The sequence below is a fragment of the Daldinia loculata genome (assembly GCF_022478755.1).
Source record: "Daldinia loculata strain CBS 113971 unplaced genomic scaffold F4817scaffold_42, whole genome shotgun sequence".
NCBI lineage: Eukaryota > Fungi > Ascomycota > Sordariomycetes > Xylariales > Hypoxylaceae > Daldinia > Daldinia loculata.
The window spans coordinates 243,772-269,645 of NW_026054896.1; the positions used below are offsets into that span (position 1 = coordinate 243,772).

General features: G+C 45.5%; 9 protein-coding genes across 9 annotated transcripts; 8 read left to right on the forward strand and 1 right to left on the reverse strand.

Annotated features, from left to right (window-relative positions):
- Nucleotides 1–883: 883 nt before the first annotated feature.
- On the forward strand, nt 884–1,690 carry F4817DRAFT_318106 (uncharacterized protein; the record flags this gene model as incomplete). The annotated part of the gene is made up of 3 exons (XM_049300891.1): nt 884–918; nt 975–1,398; nt 1,469–1,690. The coding sequence occupies 3 exons, from the start codon at nt 884–886 to the stop codon at nt 1,688–1,690; spliced, it is 681 nt and encodes a 226-aa protein (XP_049156914.1).
- A 485-nt stretch (nt 1,691–2,175) lies between these two features.
- Nucleotides 2,176–4,845, forward strand: F4817DRAFT_344504 (putative FAD-binding oxidoreductase). The gene is made up of 6 exons (XM_049304158.1): nt 2,176–2,674; nt 2,726–3,060; nt 3,114–3,175; nt 3,227–3,317; nt 3,377–3,707; nt 3,781–4,845. Exons 1-6 carry the CDS (start codon nt 2,490–2,492, stop codon nt 4,268–4,270), a joined length of 1,494 nt encoding a protein of 497 aa, XP_049156915.1. The 5' UTR covers nt 2,176–2,489; the 3' UTR covers nt 4,271–4,845.
- A 368-nt stretch (nt 4,846–5,213) lies between these two features.
- On the forward strand, nt 5,214–6,565 carry F4817DRAFT_360253 (uncharacterized protein; the record flags this gene model as incomplete). The annotated part of the gene is made up of 5 exons (XM_049306258.1): nt 5,214–5,387; nt 5,556–5,663; nt 5,722–6,110; nt 6,172–6,348; nt 6,403–6,565. The coding sequence occupies 5 exons, from the start codon at nt 5,214–5,216 to the stop codon at nt 6,563–6,565; spliced, it is 1,011 nt and encodes a 336-aa protein (XP_049156916.1).
- A 541-nt stretch (nt 6,566–7,106) lies between these two features.
- Nucleotides 7,107–9,032, forward strand: F4817DRAFT_367057 (uncharacterized protein). The gene has a single exon (XM_049307066.1). The coding sequence runs from the start codon at nt 7,614–7,616 to the stop codon at nt 8,985–8,987; it is 1,374 nt and encodes a 457-aa protein (XP_049156917.1). The 5' UTR covers nt 7,107–7,613; the 3' UTR covers nt 8,988–9,032.
- Nucleotides 9,033–9,336: 304 nt separating this feature from the next.
- On the reverse strand, nt 9,337–10,684 carry F4817DRAFT_344513 (uncharacterized protein). The gene is made up of 2 exons (XM_049304159.1): nt 9,905–10,684; nt 9,337–9,848 (listed from the first exon to the last, which is right to left on the reverse strand). Exons 1-2 carry the CDS (start codon nt 10,152–10,154, stop codon nt 9,661–9,663), a joined length of 438 nt encoding a protein of 145 aa, XP_049156918.1. The 5' UTR covers nt 10,155–10,684; the 3' UTR covers nt 9,337–9,660.
- A 268-nt stretch (nt 10,685–10,952) lies between these two features.
- Nucleotides 10,953–13,792, forward strand: F4817DRAFT_344515 (allantoate permease). The gene is made up of 8 exons (XM_049304160.1): nt 10,953–11,794; nt 11,851–11,944; nt 12,100–12,299; nt 12,354–12,444; nt 12,502–12,950; nt 13,003–13,198; nt 13,256–13,332; nt 13,384–13,792. The coding sequence occupies exons 1-8, from the start codon at nt 11,327–11,329 to the stop codon at nt 13,645–13,647; spliced, it is 1,839 nt and encodes a 612-aa protein (XP_049156919.1). The 5' UTR covers nt 10,953–11,326; the 3' UTR covers nt 13,648–13,792.
- Nucleotides 13,793–14,602: 810 nt separating this feature from the next.
- On the forward strand, nt 14,603–15,912 carry F4817DRAFT_367060 (uncharacterized protein; the record flags this gene model as incomplete). Its single annotated transcript, XM_049307067.1, has 1 exon — nt 14,603–15,912. The coding sequence occupies one exon, from the start codon at nt 14,603–14,605 to the stop codon at nt 15,839–15,841; it is 1,239 nt and encodes a 412-aa protein (XP_049156920.1). The 3' UTR covers nt 15,842–15,912.
- An 892-nt stretch (nt 15,913–16,804) lies between these two features.
- F4817DRAFT_344518 (uncharacterized protein) lies at nt 16,805–20,302 on the forward strand. Its single transcript, XM_049304161.1, has 3 exons — nt 16,805–17,191; nt 17,280–18,134; nt 18,186–20,302. The coding sequence occupies exons 2-3, from the start codon at nt 17,360–17,362 to the stop codon at nt 19,841–19,843; spliced, it is 2,433 nt and encodes an 810-aa protein (XP_049156921.1). The 5' UTR covers nt 16,805–17,191; nt 17,280–17,359; the 3' UTR covers nt 19,844–20,302.
- Nucleotides 20,303–20,505: 203 nt separating this feature from the next.
- F4817DRAFT_344519 (uncharacterized protein) lies at nt 20,506–24,902 on the forward strand. Its single transcript, XM_049304162.1, has 3 exons — nt 20,506–21,070; nt 21,211–21,261; nt 21,311–24,902. The coding sequence occupies exons 1-3, from the start codon at nt 20,899–20,901 to the stop codon at nt 24,670–24,672; spliced, it is 3,585 nt and encodes a 1,194-aa protein (XP_049156922.1). The 5' UTR covers nt 20,506–20,898; the 3' UTR covers nt 24,673–24,902.
- The last annotated feature ends 972 nt before the right edge of the window (nt 24,903–25,874 follow it).

The following is a 25,874-nucleotide window of genomic DNA, read 5'->3' on the forward strand; positions in this document are numbered from 1 at the left end:
TTTTAAAGTTGCCTTAAACCATAGATTCGAGATTGTTTTAAAGGATTATTCCGGGGTTTAATTGGTTAAAAACAAATATGGCTAAGGGAGGTACAACCCCACGAACGATCTCGAATTTGTGGTCTGAATTTACTGACCATGAGACAAAGTCTAGGCCCCTCAGCCTCCAGCCATCGCTCGGGTCTGAACATGTTGGAGTCTTCGCCATAGATCATCTTGTCCCGTACGGCGCTTTTGATTGATAGGTCGACACTCACGCCTGCAGGGACTCGTATTCCGCACACCTCTGCATTGTGAGCACAGGCTTTCGGGATTAGTGCCGCCGGTGGCAGCAGGCGTAGACCCCTTTGATATATTATGCGAACCATTTTCATGATATGGTCGTCGATCTGCTCATGGGCCTGGGAGACACCTTTCCCATTATACCCTGGTTCGAGCTTGTAGCGCAACTGATGATGTGTGCTTCTATCTATCGTAGTAGACATGGAATCTACCCCAGGTGCTGATCGAAAGCCCCTGTAGACATGACTGCGTTCCCAAGTTGATCGAGGGTGCTGGATCCGTCGGATTTCGTTTGGATCGCTTAAGGATACCCAACAGGGACCTATGCACTAGGTGCACCAACTTTTATTACAGAAAATTGGAGATTCTTACGCGAAGAGGTCGAATTTATGAGGTCGCTCTAGGGCTGTGATTAATACGTCTCTATTGGACCTACTAAGGTAGGTAGGTACCAGAAGGCAAACATCCGCCTACTGCGCGTATAGCACCTTTATAATACAAGCTGGCTCCCCCCTGTCCATCCTACATACCTCCTTTTTTCGTCTAATAGCAGCCTATTTCAGTAAACCTGCTCCCTACACCAGTTTGAACGCCGAAGAAAATGGAATATTCAGACTCGGATCAGGTCATTCAAGTGTAAAATACCCGTCGTTTGGAACGAATGGAACTGAAATCATATTAACTGCGATTAGACTAGATGGCATCGTGAGCACACGTGTAATACATCACCCAGACAGGGCTTTCGCCTTTGAAGTCACACTTGATCTACTAAAAGGTGCCAAATTCTTTGCTCAAAAGCCTCCACTTCACTTTCACGCAAATCAAGCCGAGTATATCCAGGCAATCCAAGGGAAAACAGGACTTGAGCTGGAAGGGCGGGAAATTGTGCTTTCGCCAGGCTCTCCGGAATATTACATTGGAAGCTGGGTAAACCACCGCTCATATCCCATTTCCATACCCCTTCAAGACGGCGTGGAAAAGGTGAAGTTTCTATTATCGGGTGCTAAAACCCCCGAGCCCTTCCAGCTCAACACTCTGTTCTTCGAAAATTGGTACAGATACCAGGAAAACGTATTGAGTACAGGCAAGAGGATTGACCTCATTCAGATCCTTAGCGTGAGTTGATAAAGAACTACCCTGGGCGAGTCATTGTTGTGGGATTTAGAATGGGGGCTAATCATTGTAGACGTTTGACGGTGGAGGGACATACCTATCCCCCCCATCCTGGATGCCTTGCGGTGGAAGAATATCACAGATATTTGGTGTCGTTGTGGGCAGGTGGTTGGGGGGCCTCTTGGGGTACCAGCCCTTTTATCGAGAATGGTCCTCTGATTGGGAGCTCGCCTGTCGTCAAATGCAGACTTCCATATTCCAACGGCGGTTTGCGAAGTTCCATAAGGCGGATTGAATACGCTCTCATCACTAGCGTTGGAGTTGAAGACGGTGTTGGCGCCACTCCCACCTAGTATTCTCGGCGAATTTCCTCGATATTTTGTGCCCCTATAGTACACATGTGCGCAATCAAAGATGACTAGCCAACATACTCGTGAATCCAGTTAGTTAGATTTGTAGAGTTGCATATCATGATGTCTTACATGGTGCTAGTGATTTATGCAATACTACGGTGCCAATGAATTTGCATTGCACCAACATTCGGGGTTAGAAAACAAGGTGTGTACATAATGGTGCCACCTCTAATTCCATCCAAATAGTACGGCGCTTCATATCTAGAGCCTTACATGCGTTGAGTTTAGCCCACTGCGAAGAATTGCCCAGGTAAGCGCAGGTACTAGGGCTCCAATCGGAAGGTCGTTCCGTGAGTGTTCCAATATTAATTTCAGTGAGTGAAACAGAGCCCGACCTTGTGGCATTCATTGGCTTAAGCCAAATAAATATGGCTTGCAGCTTCGTGAGCTGGGACCGGGGGCATCATTAGGACAATCATACAGTACCTAGGGTTACATTTCCTTCTATTACATCTTTTCATAGTACGAAATGATTAAGGTCGCAGGTGGAATGGGACGACGCTGCCTCACAAGGAAATTGTAACAGGAGACAAGTTTTCCCCGAAGGCTTTCACTATGAACCCACGAAAATCAATACATGATTATTAGTAAAAAGGTAGGTACTAGCAAGAACATGTCTATTTAATTAGGCAAATTTCTTTCCGTGATTGAGAGACGAGAATTCTACCTATCAAAATCATTATGGCGTCGTTCGCATCTTTTCTTTCCATTTTATTGGCTTGCTTTGGCCTGTCCACAGCAACCTTTAAGAGTGAGCCTGTTCGTCGAGGGGCTTCCGAGATATGCCAGGAGCTGAATTCGACTTTAAGCAACATCATAGTCACAAAAAACGAAAATGATTACGAGACGCTTAGGACGGAAAACTGGTAAGTATATCATGGAAGCAAAACGTAGCCCAGCTCACACTGTTTCAATAGGGTTCAGACAGCTTGGGGGGAGCCCACTTGCATTTTCCACCCTTTAAATGTCCAAGAGATACAAACGGTACTGCCTATACTTGTGAAATCCAATGTGAGATTTGCAGTCCGTTCTGGTGGCCACTCACCACATCATGGGTTCGCCAACATCGATGACGGAGTACTGATCGACATGTCCAACTTCAACGGCATCAAATATGAAGCTGAAAAGGATATTGTCACGGTTGGTGTAGGGCTTACCTGGGGTGACTTATATACCGATCTAGAGCAATATCAGATGACCGTTGTAGGCGGAAGAATATTGGACGTCGGTATAGGAGGTCTTACCTTAGGAGGTAAGTTGCCTCTTTCTACCCCCCTCTGGGCAAACCACTGACGCAACTTGCAGGAGGACTCTCTTGGCTTACTGATCTTTATGGCCTCGCTTGCGATAATGTTGTCAATTTTCAGGTATTATCTCATATCAGAGGACTTGAAATGGATCTAACAGTTAGTAATTAGGTCGTCCTGGCCGATGGTTCTATAGTTAATGCTAATAATGAAACTAATGTGGACCTTTATGGAGCTCTCAAAGGAGGTGGCAATAATTTCGGTATGTTTGTCAATCATAGCTGCCATGCGACTTCCTTGGCACTAATTATATCGACGAAGGCATATTAACAGAAGTTACTCTCATAACCTACCAGTTAGGCCAGGTTTGGGGTGGAATTAAGACCTATACTATCGAACAATTCCAGGATCTCATAACGGCTTATTCAGAGTACCAATCTGTAACTGAAAAAGATCCGTATGCCAACTTGATTATCTTACTTTCGCCAACAAACAATACTATCGGGATATGGGTTTCTATGGTATACCTTAAACCAGAAGAGAACCCAGCTGCTTTCAAGCCATTCTACTCTATAAATACTACGTCTGACAGCACGAGGATCAAGTCTTATACGGAATACCTCGCAGAGTATGCAGTACCCAAAGAGCAACGGTGAGCACATCGTTCTTGATTTTAACTCGATTCAAAGGTGCAATTCAAGCTCAGTTCTAATAACAGTCGGCAGATTTGATTGGTTTACTACAAGCTTTAATCTCAACCAATCTCTATACACTGAGATTGCCAATACCATAACAACATCCGAAGTAATAGAAACTGTTAAATCCGCGACTGCAGGTTTCATAGGAATCACATGGCAACCTATATCCCAGAATGTGGCTGGGCTTGGAAAGGCCCGAGGTGGCAACAGCCTCGGCCTGCAACCAGTAGCACAAACCTGGCTTGCCACAGCAGTCTCTTGGTGGTGGCCTGATGACGACGGGAAAGTACATGGTGCTGGAAACGATATGGTAAACGAAATCGAATCTGCAACTATTTCGGCACGAGACCATTTGTCTTACAAATTCATGAATGATGCCAGTTGGAGCCAACAGGTTATATCTAGCTACGGCGGGGAAAATGTTAAGAAACTGGAGGAAATACAGAAAAAGTACGACCCGAAATCTGTTTTCCAGCAGCTGGTTCCTGGTGGATTTAAACTACCCATAGAACCTTGATGAATCTTAGCACTGGAAAGTGTCATACAAACCGAGTAAGGGTGAATATCAGGTCATTGGTCAGGGAAGTAGTAGGTATGTAGGGACCTACCTACTATCTCCCTAGGCACTGTTAGCTGAATACCTACCTGTCTATCAAATTACCTCCTAATGACATCTATACATACACTTGAGATCTCTACTTGCCATTCTGCATACCTTCTTACTAGGTATATAGGTACCTAGGGCAAGTTCTATATTTATGATCGGAAATTGGAACGCTTCCTCGCTTACGGCGAGAATGACATGCATAAGAAAAAGGATTAAGACAACAGATGCGTCCCGTCTGACACTAACATCACTGGCTATGGCGGTTGCTAAAACAAGAAAGACACCTCGAGGTCTTTCAAGGAAAATCCATGCCAGTTTCGTTACATACAGTACTATGTAGTATAGCGTTGCTGATCCTGTGTAACCTTGCGTGTAGGTGGTAACATTCAAATGGTGATAGGTATATGGAAGGCAATTAAATGCGACAAGTGGCGTTTGATAAATTAACTCCCCTCTTGCACTCTTGCATAATGGATAGACTACATCTTTGATCCAAATATATAACCGCCGATGCAATACTAGATTAGTCTCCACCCCGGTGCTTGCTCACCGGTTCATTCTGCATGTGAATGGCACAATAATTTGGCCGATGCGCCTGTTGGTACTTGGTGTGGTTCGAAAATGCGACACTGTCTTCCTGCGAGACTCACGTCTGACAGAGCCTCGTCTCTGTTCAGGCTGTCACTAAAACATACGAAAAGGAATGTACATTACTTACAAGGCAGGTCCCTAGCAATTCCATTGAATATTATCCTATATCTTGAATTCTTGGTATGCCGTTCAATTACTCCGCTTTTCTCTTTTTCGAAGACCGTAAAAGCCCAGAACTTGAAGAGCTGCGTAGACCATCGATATGTCATCGCCTGAAGAGATTGAGTCCTTGCTGAACGGTCCAGCCCTCCCACCACCTGATGGTGTCGAACCCAATTTTGAAGATCCACCCAATCACAATGCCCTGGGGTACGGTCTTCTCTCTGCCATGTTAGCAGTGGGCACCATAGCTATGTTCTTTCGTATCTTGGCAAGAGTCATCAAGCCAAAGAGGTTTTATATTGAAGATGGTACGTCCTACGAACCAAGCACAATCGAGATTCCATCTAACTCTTCACGCCAGGCTTGAGCATTGCTTCATTTGTAAGGACTCGTCCTAAAGGATGAAGAACGCCCTCTGACTTTGCTTGTTATAATTTCTTAGGTACTATTTGTGGTCTACCTCGGTTGTGCTTACCAGGTTCTTAAATTTCCTGGCTTTTATGTCCATCAATGGGATGTTCGAGTGCGAGATATGGAGCGTATCCTATATGTATGTGTCCCACACATTGCGTGGTGTGAATGGTTATCCCTGTTACTAATCGCCGCAGCCTTTCAATATAGCCTCAAATTCTTACAACGGCATGATCGGTGCACTAAAGGTTGCCATACTTTTAGAATGGTTGCGAATATTCAATCCTACTGGCACCCGTGGTACATTCTTTTGGGCATGCCATATTATCTTATGGATCAACCTTTTATTCTACGCAGCCTCTTTCTTTGCCATCAATCTTGCATGCATTCCGCGCCAGAAGATATGGGACAAGACAATTTCAGGTGGTCACTGCTTCAATCAAAACGACCTGTATCTTGCTGGGACCATCGTCAACCTCATCTCGGACGTAGCGATCCTGATAATTCCTCAGCGAGTTATATGGTCCCTGCAAATGACTTTCAAACGGAAGATAGGAATCTCACTCATCTTCGCTATAGGATTGCTGTATGTGATCATTCAATCAAGCTAGATAATATTCAGTTTTACTAATGCTGGCGGAAAATAGCTGTTGTGGGATTGCAGCGGCTCGAATTGCGACTACCCTGGAGAGTGCCAAAGAACCAGATTCGGTATATTACTTGCCTAAACTGGTTTTCTTGGGGACCGCGGAAATGTTATGCGCACTACTTGTGTTCTGTTTCCCGGCTTTCCCTCAGGCAATCAAGACTCTAGCTCTTCCCCAGTTCATCTCTCAAATATCCCTACTCTTATCGTCACGGAAGTCTCGCCAACAGAGTTCCTGGGACGGCAGTGTGGATTTATTTCAACAAAGTAGCTATTCGGGAGGACCGGCTGCATCTTATCAACAAATTAACGAGCATAGCCTTGAACCTCTCAACAAGACCGAGCATGATAACAAGCCAAGGATCTATTACAAACCAACAAATACAGCAATGTAACGAACGTGTTATGCCTTAGGTAAACTTAGGGATATTGTGTTGGTTGTCTTTTTATATTTTTAGGGAAATGGGTCAAAAAAATATTGAAAGAAGTAATTTATCGGTTATGACGAACCTATATTTAATTTAAGATGTGACCCGAAATCTCTTATTTCCCTGTAACTACTAGCGTTTCACTCGTTCTCACGATCTCAACACATTCAATCAGATCATGAGTAATTACATCAATATTGCCTTAATAATCGCCCTAATAGTACGTATCGGCTGTTACATTTCCTTATTATGTAATTTTGGTTGCCAGTTACTTGCATGGAAGGTCTGTCATGGTAATCTGTAATAGGTAGCATCCCTCTTCTTCATAGACGGGTTGGACGAGTTTAGTGGCCGTTTTATTGGGTTGATAAAAGAGATTATCAATTGGACAAGAATTCATCCTACGTGTCTCAAAATATGTGTGTCTAGTCGGCCGTGGAATGAGTTTGAGATCGGATTTAAGGATTATCGGAGCTTTCGAATCAATGAGTGGACGCGAGAGGACATCAAGATCTTTGTTGAAGGCAGATTTGAAGAACTCTCAGAAATCTCTCCTTTAGTCAGCAAGCATGATCTCAACTCACTAGCTGGCATAATCGTTGACAAAGCCGAAGGAGTTTTCCTCTGGGTTGGTGTTGTCCTATCGGCTATCGAACAAGGAGTACTGAATGGCGATGAGCTCCGAGACCTTAGACGTAAGGTAGCTGCCTTCCCGACAGAGTTAAATGATCTGTACCAACATCTCTTCGATTCAATTGCCGACTATGACCGTCAAAAGGCATTCGAGTTTCTAAGTCTTACTTATGACATTGGTATAACAAGACCTACACCTATACTTCAGCATAAATTTCTAAACGACCTATCGATTGACCCAGATATTGCAATCAAATTACCCGTACAACCGTTACCAGAGGCTGAACTATGAAGAATTACAGATATCGCGAGGCGCCAGGTCAATGGGTTATGTAAAGGTTTCCTTGAAGTAGCCTCTATACGAAAGGACGTGTATAAAGACATGGAGGGTGTAAGATTCATGCACACAACCGCCGTGGAGTTTCTTTCTAAACATTCAAGACTCATTAAATCTCATCTCAGCGGAATCGACATGATGGATCGAGCATGCCAGTCATTTCTCGCTTTTATAAAGTCGATAAGCATCAACGAATTTTACGTTCTAAATTCCGAGGTTTCACGGGACGACCCCTTTCTAACGTCCGAATTTATACATCGGCTCACACGCATCATGGAGATTTTCAAAAATGATGCCTTTAGTTTCCACGACACAAAATACAGTCCAAAGTCGAAGAGTCGATTCCTTGGGTTTCTAGATAATGTTGAACGAATCGCAAGTCAAGAGTTCCAAAAGGGAATGGAAAGCACGCACCAAATCCGGTTGTCTAATCCGATTACCACCGAAGACAAATCCTACTATAAATCTTATCCTATAGCTGTAATGTCTATTTTAGAATTACCATCGGCTCAGCTCATTGCCCTTCTAGCCGCGAAACATCTGTTATTCGAGTATTTTGATAAGGATGGGCGATGCGACCTTCGAACCCAGACTGACCCGGAATTTAGGAAGCTAATAACACATGCTCTCTTATCTGGGGTGTCTCAACGGCTACACAGTCCGAGAGTGTTCCAAATGTTTGAGATGATTTTTAAGGCTGGGATCTCTCCTAACACTCTGCTGTGTAAAGTAGAATACTCTACTGAAACCAACGATCATGGTGACCTATGGACTTGGTTGTTGAGACGACTGGTATTTATGGACCCGCAGGCAGCATGTTTATACCAGGGCAAAAACAAACATGGGGGGCGGTTGCACTACCGGCTCATCGAACTCTTCCTTCGGTACGGCGCCAGTGAAGACTTTACTTTGACCTTTGGTCCTTGCTACGAAGGAATTGGCCCCAACCGACTTCTTGTGAGAGCCCACGCTGGTGATTACAACTGTCAACGTACAACGCTTGACCTCCAAATGTTCGACGACATATGTGTCGACTATCAACTAGACATTGTTGGCTTTGCAAGGGAAAGGGGTGGGGTCCTCACCCTGAGGGATTTATTTGCGTACTGGTTTCCGCAAGACTGTGGTCATCTATACGCTTTACTCGACAAGAGATGCCCAACCTTATTTGAGACGGAAGATATAATTAAATCTCGTGATTCACCCTCGCCCGGAATGCCGGTGGTGTTCCCAGAAGAACATCGATGCTTTGAACTAGGTGAGCACGGGGAAATGTTCGATCAGTTTGATCCGCGAAAGGTGCCAGGCGGTTATAGGCAATGTCTTTCACATTCCGAGAAGTGTTTCAGGGACTTCGAAGCGAAGCTTGAAAGCAAGGGATTGGGACATTTGTACAAAGTGCAACATGAACGTACATAGTACCTATACATATCAACCTAGATTAACCTACAAGAAGCTCGTCAAGACTATATTCGTCTTTTCCACACATGACTTAGTCCCAGCTTGTTCGAATAGCTTTAAGGCTGAGTGGGGTCCCCGGGAAAGATATAGCATATTGGTATCTCTATTAGCTTATCTCGAGGCGGAGAGGTAGCGGGCGGAAAGACGACATCATGGCTTAGGCCGTCTCTCATAGTCATTGAGCTACAATATCTACTAATTGAACTACGTCGAACATCTTGTCCACCTTGGTAATTTGAACATTAACAACGGACCACAGGCGTGCGCTCGACATATTAACCATCACCATATGTAAAGAGTCTGAGAATCGACCTATGAATGGTTCGGGCATGTGTAAATATATACGCCTAAGGTATCCCTAGTACCACCAAAATAATATGCAATACATATTAGACCCCTAATGTCTTTCATAATGCTAAGACCAGGACCCTTAAGCCCCCCTTGAGAATTGAGAATATGCTGCCAAACCCCCAATTATCCCCAACCTTGCAGATTGTAATCCATCCGACCAGTCTATTATCTAAGATGTAATAACCTATCCCTATACCGAGTCATTAAAGATCGTAAGGTCTATCCATCCTAAGAAAAAGTACTGCCTCCCAATATCGTTTGACGAAGTCCAGGGAGAAGTTTAAAGAGCCAAAGCCGCGAAAGCAGCAACTCCAATTAATCCCATTCCAACTTCAGGTCTAACACCGGCATCGGGAGTCGAGGTAGGACCAATAGCTGAGGTAATAATGTTCGACGCCGACGCAACGGCAGACGGGTCCGGGTTTGATGTCGCAGCATCGCAGATCTCAGGAGCCAGGGTAGAAAGCTCTAGTACGTTGTTAGTTGGACTATTTCGGACCTATTCGCTTATAGAAGTTACTTACTGCCGATATCATCTTGAGAACATTTGGCCGAGAAGCCGATACAACCACTGATGCTACTAATGAAGGACTGCCGTTTATCTTCACTGCAAAGGCACGCAAAATCTGTCGACGCGCATCCAGCAGATTTGGAAGAACTGTCTAGGCAGCTTGAGGCGCATGACGGTAATTGTGACACCAGATCCGGAAGCGTAGAGTTCTGAGCCGCAGCGAAGGCGACGAAGAGGGACAGGGAGATGGTGGAGAATTGCATTGTTGCGATAGGAATATCTTAATTGAGGTAGTTATAGGTTCTAGTTGTAAGGTTGATTGAACCTTTCTTTTAAAGTATCGAATTCCTTTTGGCCAGCCAAAAAAAGAAAAAGAAAAAAGATAAACGGATCAGACGGAAATTCAAGTGGTAAATCGAATGATGATTTATTTTGTATATGCAGTAGTTTGAGAAAGCGAGAGGATCAAGGAAACAGACTCAAACTAAAAATCTAGATAGCTGATAATACAAAATAAGATGATAAAATGACGATAAACTATCCAAGGAAAAAAGACGCGGAGAGAGAGGCAAAGAGGTTTGGTTTAAAACGCATTGATCGCTAGGCTGTGCAGCGTTGAACTGTGCTAAGTTGAACTGTGCTAAGTTAATTGCTAAGTTGATACAGGGACACAATGAGGACAGTGGGCTGTGTTAGCTTAGACCCATTGTTTCTAGCGGTCATTTAGTAAAGATTTACAGTGGTAAAAAAGATGAGTGGGTGAGAGCTTTCGCAGGTGGAGTTTGAAACCCTCTTGGCGCTCGTATTGAAACGCTTCTAACTTTTGAAGGCTGTCAGGACTCAGATTTGGCGGAACCTGCCACAGCCTTGAAGCTGACGTCATATACGAACTGCACTCCACTGTACTTATGTCCGGATAATTAATTCTTCCGATTAGGTATTCGATACCTATCAAGCCCGAGTATCAAAGTACTCTGTGGCTGATAAAGATGGCGGTGCAAATCATATCGAATTAATTACCCGCGCGTCCCTCGAATGGTGAAATTCCAACTGTAATCACCAAATCGCGTATCTCGCCATGTCATTCGTTCACCCTCAATACCCTTGCAAGTTCGTGATGGAGGTGTCAAGAGCAGAATGGCATTCTACTACTCGCCGCACATTCCCATCTACGTCTCCATAACTTCTATGCAGCATCTCTATTATGGACGTAGTGTGTGTAGACGGTAGCCAACAAATCCTCTCGCTAGATCAGTATCTCTACTAGTTAAGGAAAGCCGACTCTTATCCGCAACACTTAGAAGCCCGCGTGAGCAGTAACTACGTAGCACGTCATCCATCCCACCTATTCTCACATACCTTTCTACACATTGTCGCCCAATGAATTGTCTCCGGTGTTAAATACTGTACCCCCAAGGGGTACGGCCCAGCCGATATGTCTTCTTCTAAATACTCGGCAATCTCGAAAACCGACTCGGCTGAACCGGTCGTTTCTACTTCGTCTAGCGGTTCGTTCGTCGACGATGATGATTTTTTGAGTTTTGAGTTATTAGACCTGAATGCCGTAGAGTCCGCACTTCCTACACTCCCTCGGCTCTCAACCAAAATGTCTTATCAACCGCTCTCTTCAGATGACCCGGAAGACCATAAGTCTTACGGATCCTTAGATGCAACACCTTGCCAAAGCCCCACGGCTTTACTAGGCGAGACGATTCGAATTGAGGACCCTGTGGTAGAGATAGAAAACCCCTTTTTAGATACGGAAACTACAGAGTATTGGCGACAAGTCTACGAGAATTGCCAATATGAATGCAGACACGTCTTCAATCCAAAACTGACCTGGTCAGTCAGAGAAGAAAGAGAATTAATCCGAAAGCTTGATTGGAAAGTCTGCTTATGGGCGGTACGAAGCCGTCCTATTACTACTTCGATAGGCGCTAACACCTCGGTCCGGTTCAGTGCATAATGTTCTTCGGCTTACAAGTAGATCGCGGTAATCTTTCACAAGCAGTCTCCGACAACATGCTAGATGACTTAGGTCTAGATACTAATGGTATGATCCAATACATTCGGAATTCATCACCCATACCTCTCTACCTATGGCGAGCATCATAAATGCATACTTAAGCCGGATATAACATAATGGCCCTACTTCCCGTATCACAATATACTGTCAATAAATATAATCATTTCACTAACAACATATAGACTACAACTACGGGCATTCTATCTTCTTGGTATCTTTCTTGCTCGCCGAACTTCCTTCGCAGCTCGTATCAAAAGCCGTAGGCCCAGACCGCTGGATTCCCATGCAGATGGTTCTATGGTCATTCGTCGCCATCTCACAATGTGCTCTAACTGGACGTGGTTCTTTTTTACTGACCAGAAGCTTACTCGGATTCCTTGAGGTAATATGCTCTGATTGAAATATCATTTGGGCCATCGATCTAATTTATCAAAAGGGAGGATTCATACCCGACCTAGTGTTGTGGCTATCGTATTTCTACACATCACGTGAACTGCCAATAAGACTCAGCTACTTCTGGACGTCGTGTAAGCTTCAATTTATCAGTAACTGATATTGAAGTATCACTAACTTGATCCGCGCAGTATCAATCACGGGAATTGTTACCTCTTTGCTAGCCTTTGGGCTGCTACATCTCAGGGGCTTGCTAGGTTGGGAAGGTTGGCGATGGCTATTTTTACTTGAAGGATGTATCACTTTATGTATAGGAATAGCATCGTTCTTCATGATGCCCGCATCCGCAGTGCAGACCAAGACGTGGTTCCGCCCGAAGGGTTGGTTCACGGATCGAGAAGAGGCGATTGTCGTGAACCGAGTGCTTCGCGATGACCCTTCTAAAGGGGACATGCATAATCGACAGGCATTAACGCCCAGGAGGTTATGGGAAGCCTTAAAAGACTACGACTTATGGCCCCTATACGCCATTGGCTTCTGCGCTTACGTGCCGCAATCGCCCCCGAAAACCTATCTCACCCTTACACTTCGGTCGCTCGGATTCAGCACGTTCAATACCAACCTCCTGACAATTCCGGCGGTAAGATGAACAGTCTTGACTCCCCTGAATGGTCTTTGCTAACTTCAATCAGGACATAATACATATTTTCAACCTTATTTTAGTCACCAGGCTGTCTGAATGGTTAAACGAACGATCGTTGGTGGCTATTTTGCAACCTCTTTGGACCCTGCCCTGCATTTTTGCTTTAAGATTCTGGGGAGGGCTGATTGAAGATAAATGGGGTACATACGCAATTATGATGGTTCTGCTCTCCTATCCATATTGCCGTACGTATTCCCTACTAGGTTCTACATAGTGTTTACTACTAGCTAATGCCTTGCTAGATGCAATATTGGTAGGCTGGTGTTCCAAGAATTCTAATAATGTCGGCACGCGTACGGTTTCGGCAGCCCTATATAACGTAAGTCTTACTTCCAATTCTACAGATATAGCAAAGCTAATAGCCCATCAGATGAGCGTCCAAGCCGGCAACGTGTACGCTTCTTATATTTATCGCGAGGACGACAAGCCTCGATACCGTCGTGGGAATTCGACGTTACTTATGATCAATCTAGTTTCCATTCTTGCTTTCTTGCTGACGAAGCTTTATTATGTCTGGCGAAACAAGCAAAAAGAACGCGTATGGAACGCTTTAAGTGAAGAACAGCAAGTTGCATACAGGAAGACAACCAAGTTACAGGGTTCTAGAAGGCTTGATTTTAGATTCGCTCACTGACGAGAAGAAGACTCATTCGAGAGTCCACACTACCCTTATCTAGTAGAGGCGCATGTAAACAGCATTCAAAGACCGAGATAGACACATTAGGTACCTAGGTACACTTAAGCATTATACCCCCTAATCTAAAAGTCATCATACTCAATAGCTGATTAGGTGCTCTATAATTATCAGACCCAACCCTCCTAAGTGGACTCACTATATTGCATAAACGAGCTAAGTGTCTTTATAAGAGAGTCTACCTATCTAGTATACGTACTATAGCACCAACTTACGACCTTAATCAACACCCTGTTACAATCACCTAGACCTTAGCACCTGTATACGACTGGCCGTACATAGGTACCTAATACATGATAGTAATGGCGGTTGTGAATGACATGGACATCGTTGATGTAAATTGTACCAAGGTACGTAGGTACCTTGTTTGGTTTTTCAACTGTCATGTTTTTGTCTCTGTATTGGTCCTTCGAAACATTGGCCCGCTAATGTCAGTGTAATAGTGTGTCTTTGTACCTCCTTCATACCTTTGCAGGTGGGTTTGAACGTGTGCAGTGATGATTTAGTCTTACGGATGGTTTAATATCAAACGATTGCAGTTGTGGACACCAACACATACCTTGGGTAAGGTATGATACTCGTACTCAACGTACCTTGCGCAAGTCTTTAACAACTGGGTAGGTTAGGTACTTACGTACCTAGAGAACCAGACTGCATTATTTTTTCTATATAAATCCTAGCCTGGAATGCTGCCTACATGAATTGTTGAACCTTCAACTTGCAAGATTCACCATACTATTCGCAAACCACTCCTATCAACCAACAAGTTCAGTCTTGCTATAAGACTAATAGAACGGTCTTGTTCGCAAGCCTTGACCTATAACCTGAAAACCCTCGCATCGTTGAGAAACTATACGATCTCTAAGGGTTCTTCCCCGAATCCCAATAGCCCATCATGGACAGCCTTCCAACAGAGATCGTGCACCACATCTGCTCGTTTCTGGACCTTGGTAGTGTTCAGCAATTCCGTCTCGTCTGCAAGAGCTTCTCAACAATCGGAGCACAATATCTTTGCGTTGGTGTACGATACTCGGTACATGACCCTATCCAGAAATTAATGGCTCTCTCGAGTCGACCTCATATTGCCAGAGGGGTACGGAAGATACGGTATTCTCGGCTTCCTGCTTTCCTATCGAGACTACACACGGGGAACTTCTTTGCGCGTATGGCGAATCCGCCAATGCCTGATCTAGGTCATAATCCTCACCCAAGTTTCTTTTTGGGCTATGAGTATGATTACTTATACTTCTTACATCTACTTCCCCGGTTTCCACGACTTCGACTTATTGTTCTGGATATCACCGAGCCTGTAAGCGATTTCGGAAAAGAACAGCCCGTTCAGTTCTACTTCGAGAATCTCCCTACAGTCACCCCCGCGAGCCAACCCCTGAAAATGCTGTTACAGGCACTCGTGGATAGAGGATCCAGCTTGGACGGCCTAGCAGTTACTTTCCTCGATTGGGGATTTTTCGACTCGAGTGATGCTGAACTCATGCCATTGTTTAAACCCATTATCAACCTCAAGTATCTGGAGCTTGTATTCAGCAACATGTATCTGCTCTCGTCCCCTCATCAGGGAAGGGTAGTTCGCCGATGCAACGAAATCTTGAAAGCCGGCGCGATCCGAAAACGCCTCGCCATCTTTACTGAGCTACGCACGTTAAACCTTGATTTCGCTATGTTTACTAATAACCCCGACTGGGGGGTATTTAAACGTTCTTCTTCTGGTACGTCGCTAGATGATATAATCCCTCAAGGGTTTACCTGGTCATATTTGCATAGCCTTAGATTATGCCAGATTAACACCGAACGGCAAGAATTGATGGAATTCCTCTATCGTCACAGAGGAACACTCCGCAAACTACATTTCAAATCGATTGCTCTTCGGAGTTCTTCATGGATCGTTCTAATGACCGATATTCGGAGGGAGCTGAATCTGACAGAAGGATTCATGCGCGGGAAAATCCTGGGCTACAACGAAAGCACGGATATAAAGCAGGGAGAACAGTATTGGGATATGATTTATCTAACTCAGGATGTTTGGACAAGAATCAACAGATATTTCGTGCGGGATGAGAAGACTCCGGATATGGATGTTTGCCCTCTCCAGGAAATTAGCTATACCGAATGGTAGCAAGTATTTTGCTCAGATATCAACTAGGTACGATGTGTAGATGAAGTGGAGTTCTCATCGCAGATATAACCTAGGGAGACAGGCATTAATTAAGAAGCGAACCCCCGAATCCGATCCGCATTGACGTGTGACGTGCATCTCTATTCCTGGTACGCGCCACATTGCATGCATTAACACGTGGATTTATAGTCCGTGTCTAGTAAGGTATGTTATTATAATGTTAGCTACCATGTATTTGGAACGCTTGACTTATTCCGTACTTCTATATGGCTGTTGTTCTTATTTAAATACCAAAAGTAGATGATGTCATGTCAATATTCGTGATGGATTCATCTGTAAAGTGCTTGCTTGCCTTGATAATAAATGTGAATAATAGACGTACTAAACAGCCAGCCAGGTAGTATATTTTATTGAAGATAAGATAAGTAAATTTAATTACTACATGTATGTACATAGATAGACTTAAGGTTATACGTACGCAACCAATGTAAATAGATTGATACGGCTAACTAATTGCTTCGGTTTATCCCTTACGTGGAATTTGATAATGTTCGCCGTTTAATGTACATACAAATGTCTTAAATTATGTAATGACATTTAGGTAAATACCTGTTTGGAACTTTGGAAAATATTACCAAGGAGACGGGCGTAGTGATAGAAGCGGGATGACGCTGAGGCTCATGAAATGTAAGTACCTGAAATGCAAGTAAAAGTCTCAAATCGAAGATCGGGTTATCGCTAATGCCAGCCTAAACCCGATTGACAATCAGTGTGCAGCTTGCAGAGCGCTAGGTCAAGCTTGCGCAGGACAAAGATTGCACTAACCTAAAAAGGATGATACATCATACGTTCATTGGTTGTCGCAAAAACTCGTAACTTGATAAGTCTAACCATATCGGCCAACAGGATTGGCGAATAATTGGCGAATACTTTGTCGCTGTAGCAACAGACCGCAGCTCTTGTCAACAGAGAGCTATGTCAACCCCGGCGATTTTATCTGCAACTTAGAACACTATCTACAACATTTCACTTATTCATTCCCTACCTCTCTACCTTATCTTGCATAGCAAGATCATTCATCCTAGAACATTATCCACTTTGAATTGTTGTTGTAGAAGACAACAGCTTCGAAACGGACAGCTTCAAGAAAGCTTTCTAACTTTACTGAGAAGACTACTCAGACCACACAGACCACTAAGCGAGACCATCGTCTCTCTTATTATCTATTCATCTGCCTGAACAGAGGCAGCACTTACACGCATCTAGTTTTCGTCTGCCAAGTTCGCCTGCTGCTGCTGAGGACAATTTAAGAGCTTAATTGCCCGGCCAGACTGGCTTGCGCTGCGTGAGGTGAGTTATCCCGTTGATTTCCATTGCAATTTCTTCGTGAGACCTCACAAGATGACTCGGGAACCTGATGACTGACGGATAGATGCAGTTTCGGAACCAACTGATAGCCAATTCGGCAACCAGGATCTATCGACAATCGGCCCATTTCCGAACTCGACTCTCATCACGATGCTGTCCAATCCGGTTCATGGCGGTCTTCACGCCCGGCACCGACAACATCGACGACAAAACTCGACTCCCACAGGATACGAAACAATGAAGATCGCAACAAACCTGTCCAACATGCATCAACAACAACACCAGAACCAGCAACGATCACGCATGTCCCATCGCAGGGGCATGAGTCTGGATATTCGACGACAACAACCACAGCAACAGATGCAATCCCCGACAATACCAATACGACAGGAATATTCAACGGTAAGTAACGCTACTAACAATACAGGATCAATCACATCACAGCATGTGCTGCGAGAAGCGCAGCAGCAACGCATGGCTCGCCCGGGCTCCCAGCAAGCATACGCGAACTTGGCAAGCGACGACAGCTATCTAATATCCCCTCACGGGACACCAAGGGCACAGAGTTTTGAAGGACAAGGGTTTGAGGGTCTTTCAACCCAACATGATATGCAAATCAATCTTGACATGTATAATGGACCTATGAATGTCATTATTAAAAAGAACCAGGAGAGTTTCTCCAGTAACATAACAACGTCTCAGGACTTCGACCAGTTCCCAAGCACCCTATCCACACCTACGCTCATGAGCTTCCAGGACAGCCCAACGGGAGGTCCTGGATGGATCTCTGAGGGAGAGACTTCCAGTACCAGAAGAAGCTCCTCCCGTCGTATTAGCAACGGAATTATGGATAGAGTCTCAAAATTCGAAAACTTAGGAACCGAGGTTTCGAGACCTTTGACGCCTCCCCGTCAGGATGCTACAGGTGAGCATATTCCATGAGTTAGGAGAGAAGTAAGAGACTAACCTAGAGGAGACTACTTCCCACTCACACCTATGGATACACCTCATAACAGGACCATAAAGCATAGTCAACCACCGCAAAGGTTCTCAGATGGCTACGACGAATCAATGGAGGAAACTGTGAAACCCACAAGGCAATCCGCAAATGGACGATCACGGACGACTTTCGATGAGATGCGAGAAGCAGCTGAAGCCCAGGTCCCTATGCCATTGCCAAACCGATCCAACACGATGCCTCTATTAGAGACATTCAATCCCCCATCAGACCCGATGGCGGAGTTTTTGGATATGGGCCGTATGGGTGGCAACGGCCTCAGAATTGATACTGCTTTTGATGGGCTTCCCATGTCTTCACATTCCATCGGCGCCAATTCAGATCTTTCCGGGCATACGACTCCCATTACGCCCCAATTGGGCGAATTCAATGGCTCCTTTGAGTACAAGCCTAATATGCAACACCCCAACTTAGGATCCGATCCGTTCAACAGCGAAGATGGATATTCAATAGAAGCATCTTCCCGCCGAGGGACTCCGCTCCATCGTCGAAACGAGTCAATGGCTAGCATTGCAAGTGCTGCGAGTATCGCCAGTATCGACATCGAGAAGACCAAAATGTCAACAGGAATCACACTCGAAGACATCCACCAATATATCCAAGGGCCCGACCCCAGAGACAACAAATGGACCTGCACCTTCGAAGACTGCAATAAGAAGTTCGGTCGGAAGGAAAACATCAAGTCTCACGTACAAACCCATCTCAACGACCGCCAGTACAGATGTCCAACATGTAATAAGTGCTTCGTTCGACAGCACGACCTCAAACGGCACGCAAAGATACACACAGGTATAAAGCCTTATCCTTGCGAGTGTGGCAACAGCTTTGCGCGTCATGATGCACTTACCCGTCACAAACAACGTGGTATGTGCATTGGCGCATTTGAGGGCGTGACGAGAAAAGTGGTAAAGCGCGGGCGTCCGCGAAAGCACCGACCAGATATGAATGAGCGAAAGGAAAAGTCAGTTCGAACTCTCAAGAAGAATATGTCGACTTCATCGATGTCGTCGCAGTCCGGATACTCGGACACCTCAGCAGGCAATTCTCCCGAATATGTCGACCCGGATTTCGATGTGCTAGACGGAATTATGGACGTATCGATGGGGGGAACGACGATGAACCCAAACTCTCTCCAGAACATAAGTTCATCGTCTGCGCCAATGCCTAGCCTCGGTAACGATGCGCCGGTGAGTGAGCACTCGCCGTCAGCGGCTAGTGTGCATTCATACGTCTCGCAATTATCCCATATCTCGCTCCACCAAGAACTACTGCCAGAAGCGATATCGTCGCCACCAGGGTCTCCTGCGAAGAGCGTCGCTAGTCAGTTTAACGAACTCCCAGAGCTTTCTCGCTCGTCATCTCCGCCGTCCGGCAGCCGGTATTTTGATGCCGAGCCGAATTCAAGCGGTACGGAGATTACGATTGGTTCCAGCGTCGAGACATCCAGCATTCCAAGCTTTTCTGGAATAAGCGAGGCTGACGATGATATGCTGCTCCAATTCACTAATAACGATACGGGCATGCTCATGCTTAGCTCTGATAGCAAGTTTGATGAGGCGTTCGACAGCGTCGATATGTTTACCAATAATGACGACTTATTTTTCGGTAGTAGCTAAGACAGTTGGAGAGGCAAAATGATTCGTCTTTCATATTTAACTCGAAACGAAGCGAAGCGAAGCGGGACATACTAGAACGGCATACTAATGAAATGCATTTTGGGGGTTTATACTTGACCTTGGAGCGTAATTGCGAGCTCCTTGTTTTTCCTTTCCCTCTGAAATTCGGCCAAGAAGTCATGTACGATAATGTGGAATTACGAGAGACGGGATCGCGGTGAAAGGGAATTTCCCCATGGCGGATTGGATGGGATGTTTGGGCGTTTTAGCGCCGACGCGGGTGGCCGTCTATTTTTCTGGTCTGTTTAATTTGGGAGGGGGGAGGGGGCGGTACTTGAGAGTTTCCATAGGATGAAAAATATTATTTGGGGTGTAGTTGATCTCGTTTGGATATTAGGTCACTGGATGATAATGAGATGAGGTCTTTATTCTGGTGCTGTAATCTGTGCATGTTTTGTGAATGTGATATGATGATGTCTACCTATGTTAGGTATTGCGTGCCTTAGGTGCCTTAGGTTAGGTAGGTGTAGGTACCATTGATGCTGTGCTAGGTACATCCTAGCGGTACGTATAAGGTAAATGTAAGGTAAAAACATTGGTCTAAAACTGTGGCCAGTCGGCAGCATCCGCTACTAACTCCACTTTTGCATGTCTCCAACCGTCTCAATGGGAAACAGGCGACGTGAATAATACCTAACCTTTCTCATGATAAAATAGGATGAAAGACACAGGTTTAAATTTAAACCTACACCAGCTACCAAAGAATAATCGAGCATATATGGAATATATGGAATGCAATCGATTAGGTAACAACGATTCTGAACATCTTCGTTGAACCTGTTTTTATCTAGGTTGATATTTATACCCAACCAAGCTCGTCTACTCTCGTCTACTACCATAACAGCGAGAAGTGACATCTGGTCTCCCAGGTCGAGCTTTCAAACGCAAATTGCCATCAGAATACGACCATATTGAAACTCTCTGGATACAGTTTACTCACGTAGGAAATCCTATGGAAGTTTTACCCTTTCTATCTGCCAGGATTACTTACCAACATGTTCATCCCGGCCACTATTCCATTCTTTACTCAGTTCTACCCCATCGGCAATACTCCCGCGGTCAGCCTGACGAGGGGCTTGCCCCAGGGGGTAGATGCTGATATTCTTCTTCTTGGATGTGGCGACGTCCGTAATATTCTATTCACAGCCTACTCCGAACGAGGGTTCCGTAAGTACCCCTTTTGCTCTCATCTGGGCTTTCCTGTCTCTATGAGGAGGCAAACTCAAACTTTTATGCCGAGCAGACGTTATCCACAAAGTTTCTTAGTATATTATGATCTGCCATCGATGTTACTAACACTCGAGTAGCAGCAAGAAAGCTTGACATTACCTGCTGCGATGTTGAAACTGCCATAATAGGTATGCAGAGCATATCCCGGCTAGATATCCTTATACTAAATCATTCTAGCACGAAATGTACTTCTCTTTACCCTCCTCGTCGACGGTATCAGTGCCAAGATCGCGTGGGATATATATTTCCATTTTCGCATCGATGAAGACTCCAAAAAGCTGATCAAGAATCAAGCACAAAAGATAGTGTCATTGTCAGGCAGCATAGATCAGTGGAGCGAAGAACGTTATGGCTCGATGCTGAAATTCTGCGATGCAAACTCGCTTCAGGAAGTCAGACAGGTCTGGATGAAGTACGCGTCATCCCAGTCTAAGTCTAAGGCTAGCTTCGAGAAAGACCTTGAGAATACTCGAAAGCTATTTAGGCTTATGAGCGGCCAATCTGAGGGTCAGCCCGAGCTCATTCTAACTGGGCTCAGATCCGCGGCGCCATTATCAATCGCGTCGAAGGAGGGGATTGTAGAGGCCAGAGAGCGCTTCTGGAAGCATGGCAGTCTTTCCGAATACCCAGGAACAGTTCCCAATCCGCTATTCTCTGAGTCTGTGTCTGCAAACACGTACCTTCATTATGGCACAGACCCCATTCTTGGATTCCATCTCGCAACCGCTAAAGCGAATTTAGCACCGGGGTCCCCGCTTCGTCCCGAAAGGGATGACGGCGAGATCCTCAATGTTGTTGCTGCAGCTAAGACTCAGTTCCGCGAGTGGGTGGCGGCATTCCGAGAGGTACCGGAAGGGAGTATAACTCTTAGATTCACCGTATCGGACGCCTTATCCTTTAGCCACGCCCTACAGACCATTTCAACTTCAAGAGGCGGACCAACATGTCTCTTTCGCCGACAACTTGATATAATTCCTATTGAATTCGACCCTAAAGCTTACGCTACGCCCGGCTCGGCACCAACCAAATTCGATGTAATTGATACCTCGAATCTTGCCGACCATATCGGCACACTAAATCTATTAGTAGCAGCCGCACCTCTATTGAAGACATCAGCAAGCTCCACCCTATGGATAGAGAAGTTGGTCAAGACAGAAAAGACGCGAAGGCAGCAATTTGACGCTCTACTGCCTGGTCATGCCCCAACGATATCTATACTTCTTGGTCTAAGCCCAGTCGACTTTTGGACTAATGCTACATCCGTGTCATGCGTAGATGAAATCTTGTTGAACACTCTAAGCACATCAACTCGAGCCCAGCAGGCGCATTCGAGATTGGCTTGGAAATTGAGCACATCTTTCTCGCAATTACCCAGCGATCTTGAGGCTTTATATGTTGAGCCGCATGCGCTTGCCAGTGCGGTATTTCAAGTTTACATACAAATGTTCGAGAGTGAGGACCCCACGCCACTTCTAAAAGTAAATCACGAAGAGTTAGCAAGGAAACTTCTAGGCCAGGGATATCCACTATTCCACAGAGGCAGTTTCGTGCTATTCTTGAAATATATCCGGGCAAATACTTCTACTACTTGGCCATCCTTCTGGGAGCGCTTGTTGCAGATGATAGACCAAGATAACCTAGACAAGAGAACCTTGCGAAGCCTTTATCGTCAGGAATTGGGCGCTCAACTGCATGTCCAAGGCCTATATACCGAAGAATGGATGAGGAACGACATAAGATCGATGCCAAGCGCGGGTGGCTTCCACGCATGGGACAATATACCAGAAGTGGTCTGCGTCACAGTAGTGGTGCCGAGAAAACATATTGACAGATTATATAGCACCGAAGAGAGCAAGCTTAACGCACCAACGCTCGAGGGTATGCTCAAGTCGAGTAATCCAATGGGCTGGGAGAATTTCTTTGCTAGTGTGCACGCCGTATTTGGACAAGTTGAAACATCAGGACGCCGCGAGAATGAGAATTTCTCGATAACAATCCATCAGGACCCTCTGGGCTGGCAAGGAAAGTCTCCTCTAGTAGCTTCCTTTTACGTGCCATCTACTGGCCTTCAGGTTGAACCAAGAGATACTCGAGCTGGTCTCCGCGTTCAGAACACACCCATGAATATTCGCACTTTCAAACACCTCTTACCCACCATGGTCTTACACGCGACGACAATCACTGATACTTCTAACGTCTTTGTCACGAAATACAAACCGGGAATGACAGGTTATCCCTTGGCAGGTAGCTACAAGAATCCTCTAGTTAAGAGCGCCGTCCAAACGGATACACCTCCACCTACCCGAATTACCGCGAACTTTGAAAATAATATGATCAAGTCTTTATGTAACCATGTCGATTTTTCTTCGCAAAAGGCTCGGAAACTCCTAACAGAACGTGTCCCCGTAGAATTGCAACAGTCGTCACCATTCTCGATAGATATCGTATTCGGCGAGAAACTCCTGGTCCATGCCGCGTCATTCCCAGCTCCGGTTCTCAAGGAAACCGCCAAGACACGTATCGCGCGCACTTCGGGTTACATTGAAGTTATTGCAACCCTAGCAGATCCCTTGGCTTCGGGACCGCTATCGTCTTTCATCTACCCCATCACGCTCGGGGAAAGTTCCATGCCCATACCACTCAACAGTCAACAAGTCAACCTAGACTCTTTACCGATCCTCGATGTGGATCAAGTTCACAAAAAGGAAAATCGATGGCTAAACACACTTACGTCTCACCAGTTCTCCGTTCGCGAGCGAAGATTGCGGGACTCAACTGAGCCAGCTTCGCTGCGTATGAACTTCAAAGAGTCGCTCTTTTCTATTTTTATGTTAGCTTCGGGGCTTCAAGGCGGAAACACTGGGCTCTTTGCACTCCAGCACCCCGTAGATGGAAACCAAGTCCTTATCTTCGTCCGCGCCATACGGATCAATGGCGCAGAGGGGTCCGTAGTGGCAGACGCGGCAGTAATCCCTATCACCAGGCAGCTAATTGACTCGGGAGAAATCGAGACGTTCCTTTATATCCTTCGCGAACTACAGATATGCGCCATCAACGTCAATGACGAAGAGCTCGTGCTCTGGAAAGAAGTCCTCCCTGCATTCGCCGAGCGGTGTCGCACGTGGAGTCACGGCCCTAAATGCGAATACAAAAAGTCCCGTGCCACGATCCCGCTTAGCACGGAGATGGGGAAGCAATTCATGTGCAGCTGCGGCAACGGCAAGCTACCCGATGGATTTATAAGCCTGCCGGACTGGAATAGCGCAGCATCCAAGTATGCAACCCGCGTAGCAATCAGCCCGACCTTCTCAGTACCTTTTGTTGAGGATATTGTAGACCTAGATTTACTTAATGCCCAAGGAAGTCTTGAGCGTTTGCACATGGACAAGTGTCGCAACTGCAACGCGACGGAGGGCAAGAATGGAGGGAATCTCTTGAAATGCTCAAGATGCAAGGAGGTCATGTACTGCTCGTCAGAATGCCAGCGCAAGGATTGGAAGAAGCATCGGATGGAGTGTAAGGCTTATGATGTGTCGTAGTTGGGTTGACAAGAATGCACTTAAAGACGGGATCTTGCAGAATAGGATGAGAAATTGTCAATAACACGACAGGGCGGTTCCCATGACTTGTCGAGGGGTTAGCTGAACTACGAACACTAAACGCTCAGCCCTACGATATACTTTCTCCCCTTAGAATATCTGTCATATGTGGGGTACCCACATGTATATAAAGCTAGATCCTCCCTCCTGTAACTTAGCCATTACAACATAAAATACATACAATATTGTAATAATATCCATGCCGTCCATACGGGGTTCCCCAAACCCATACATATGCCTCGGCTAACGAGGGTCTACACTAGGCTCAAAGCCTTTACCCAGGCGGACCATATTCCTCCTCCTTCTAGTACGGCTTTTATGTATGCGATACTATGTATATCGAATTGGCATAGAAGCCTCTAGATTAACGTCGCGCCTGTGCATATATGACTTAGATTACTGGCAGCTCCATATTTAAGATCCAATATTGCCGCCGTGCGTTTTCCGCGTATTGTAAAGCACGTCGTCTATCAGTAACAAGAGCTAATAATTTGTGAGTTAACCAGAATCTCTAGGCTCTAGCATTGCCCTTTTAGAGCTATTCTTCACCCGCGGTAATGTGAATGCCGAAGAAATGTCTCCATTTTTGATTAACAATCGGGACTCTGCCGCCATCGACGTGGTTCGAAACTATGCGCCATGTTGGGGGTTGCTGCGCTGCTCGGTCTTATCGTATGATAGCCACGCGTTCGGGGTCGCCTGCTTCGCTTAGTAAGATGGTAGTTATGAATTATGATAGACGAATCTTGTACTTGAGGTTATGATTGGGATTGTACCGATCGCATAGTAAGGTTCAAAAGTCGTCGCCTAAGTCTAAGCCACCTGCGGAATGTACATACCTAGGTACCTATGTATAACAAAGATATAGAAGGATTAGAATAGCAGCATGCCAAGAAGATGAGCCAGACAGGTAAGCTTTGGTACCAGGCAAGCGGCATCTAGCCTCATCATGTGGCTTTGAATCCTACCAAAGACGCGAGGTATCAAGCACATCCCTATTTAGCCTGAACCTCTCGCCGCTTCTCATGGGCCCATATCCCCGAGGTTACTGTATAACACGATACTCAGATCCGGGTACGAGACTGTATACACCCGGTTAGTCCTCCACAGCGCTAATGCCGGGTATATGCCAAGACCAGAGC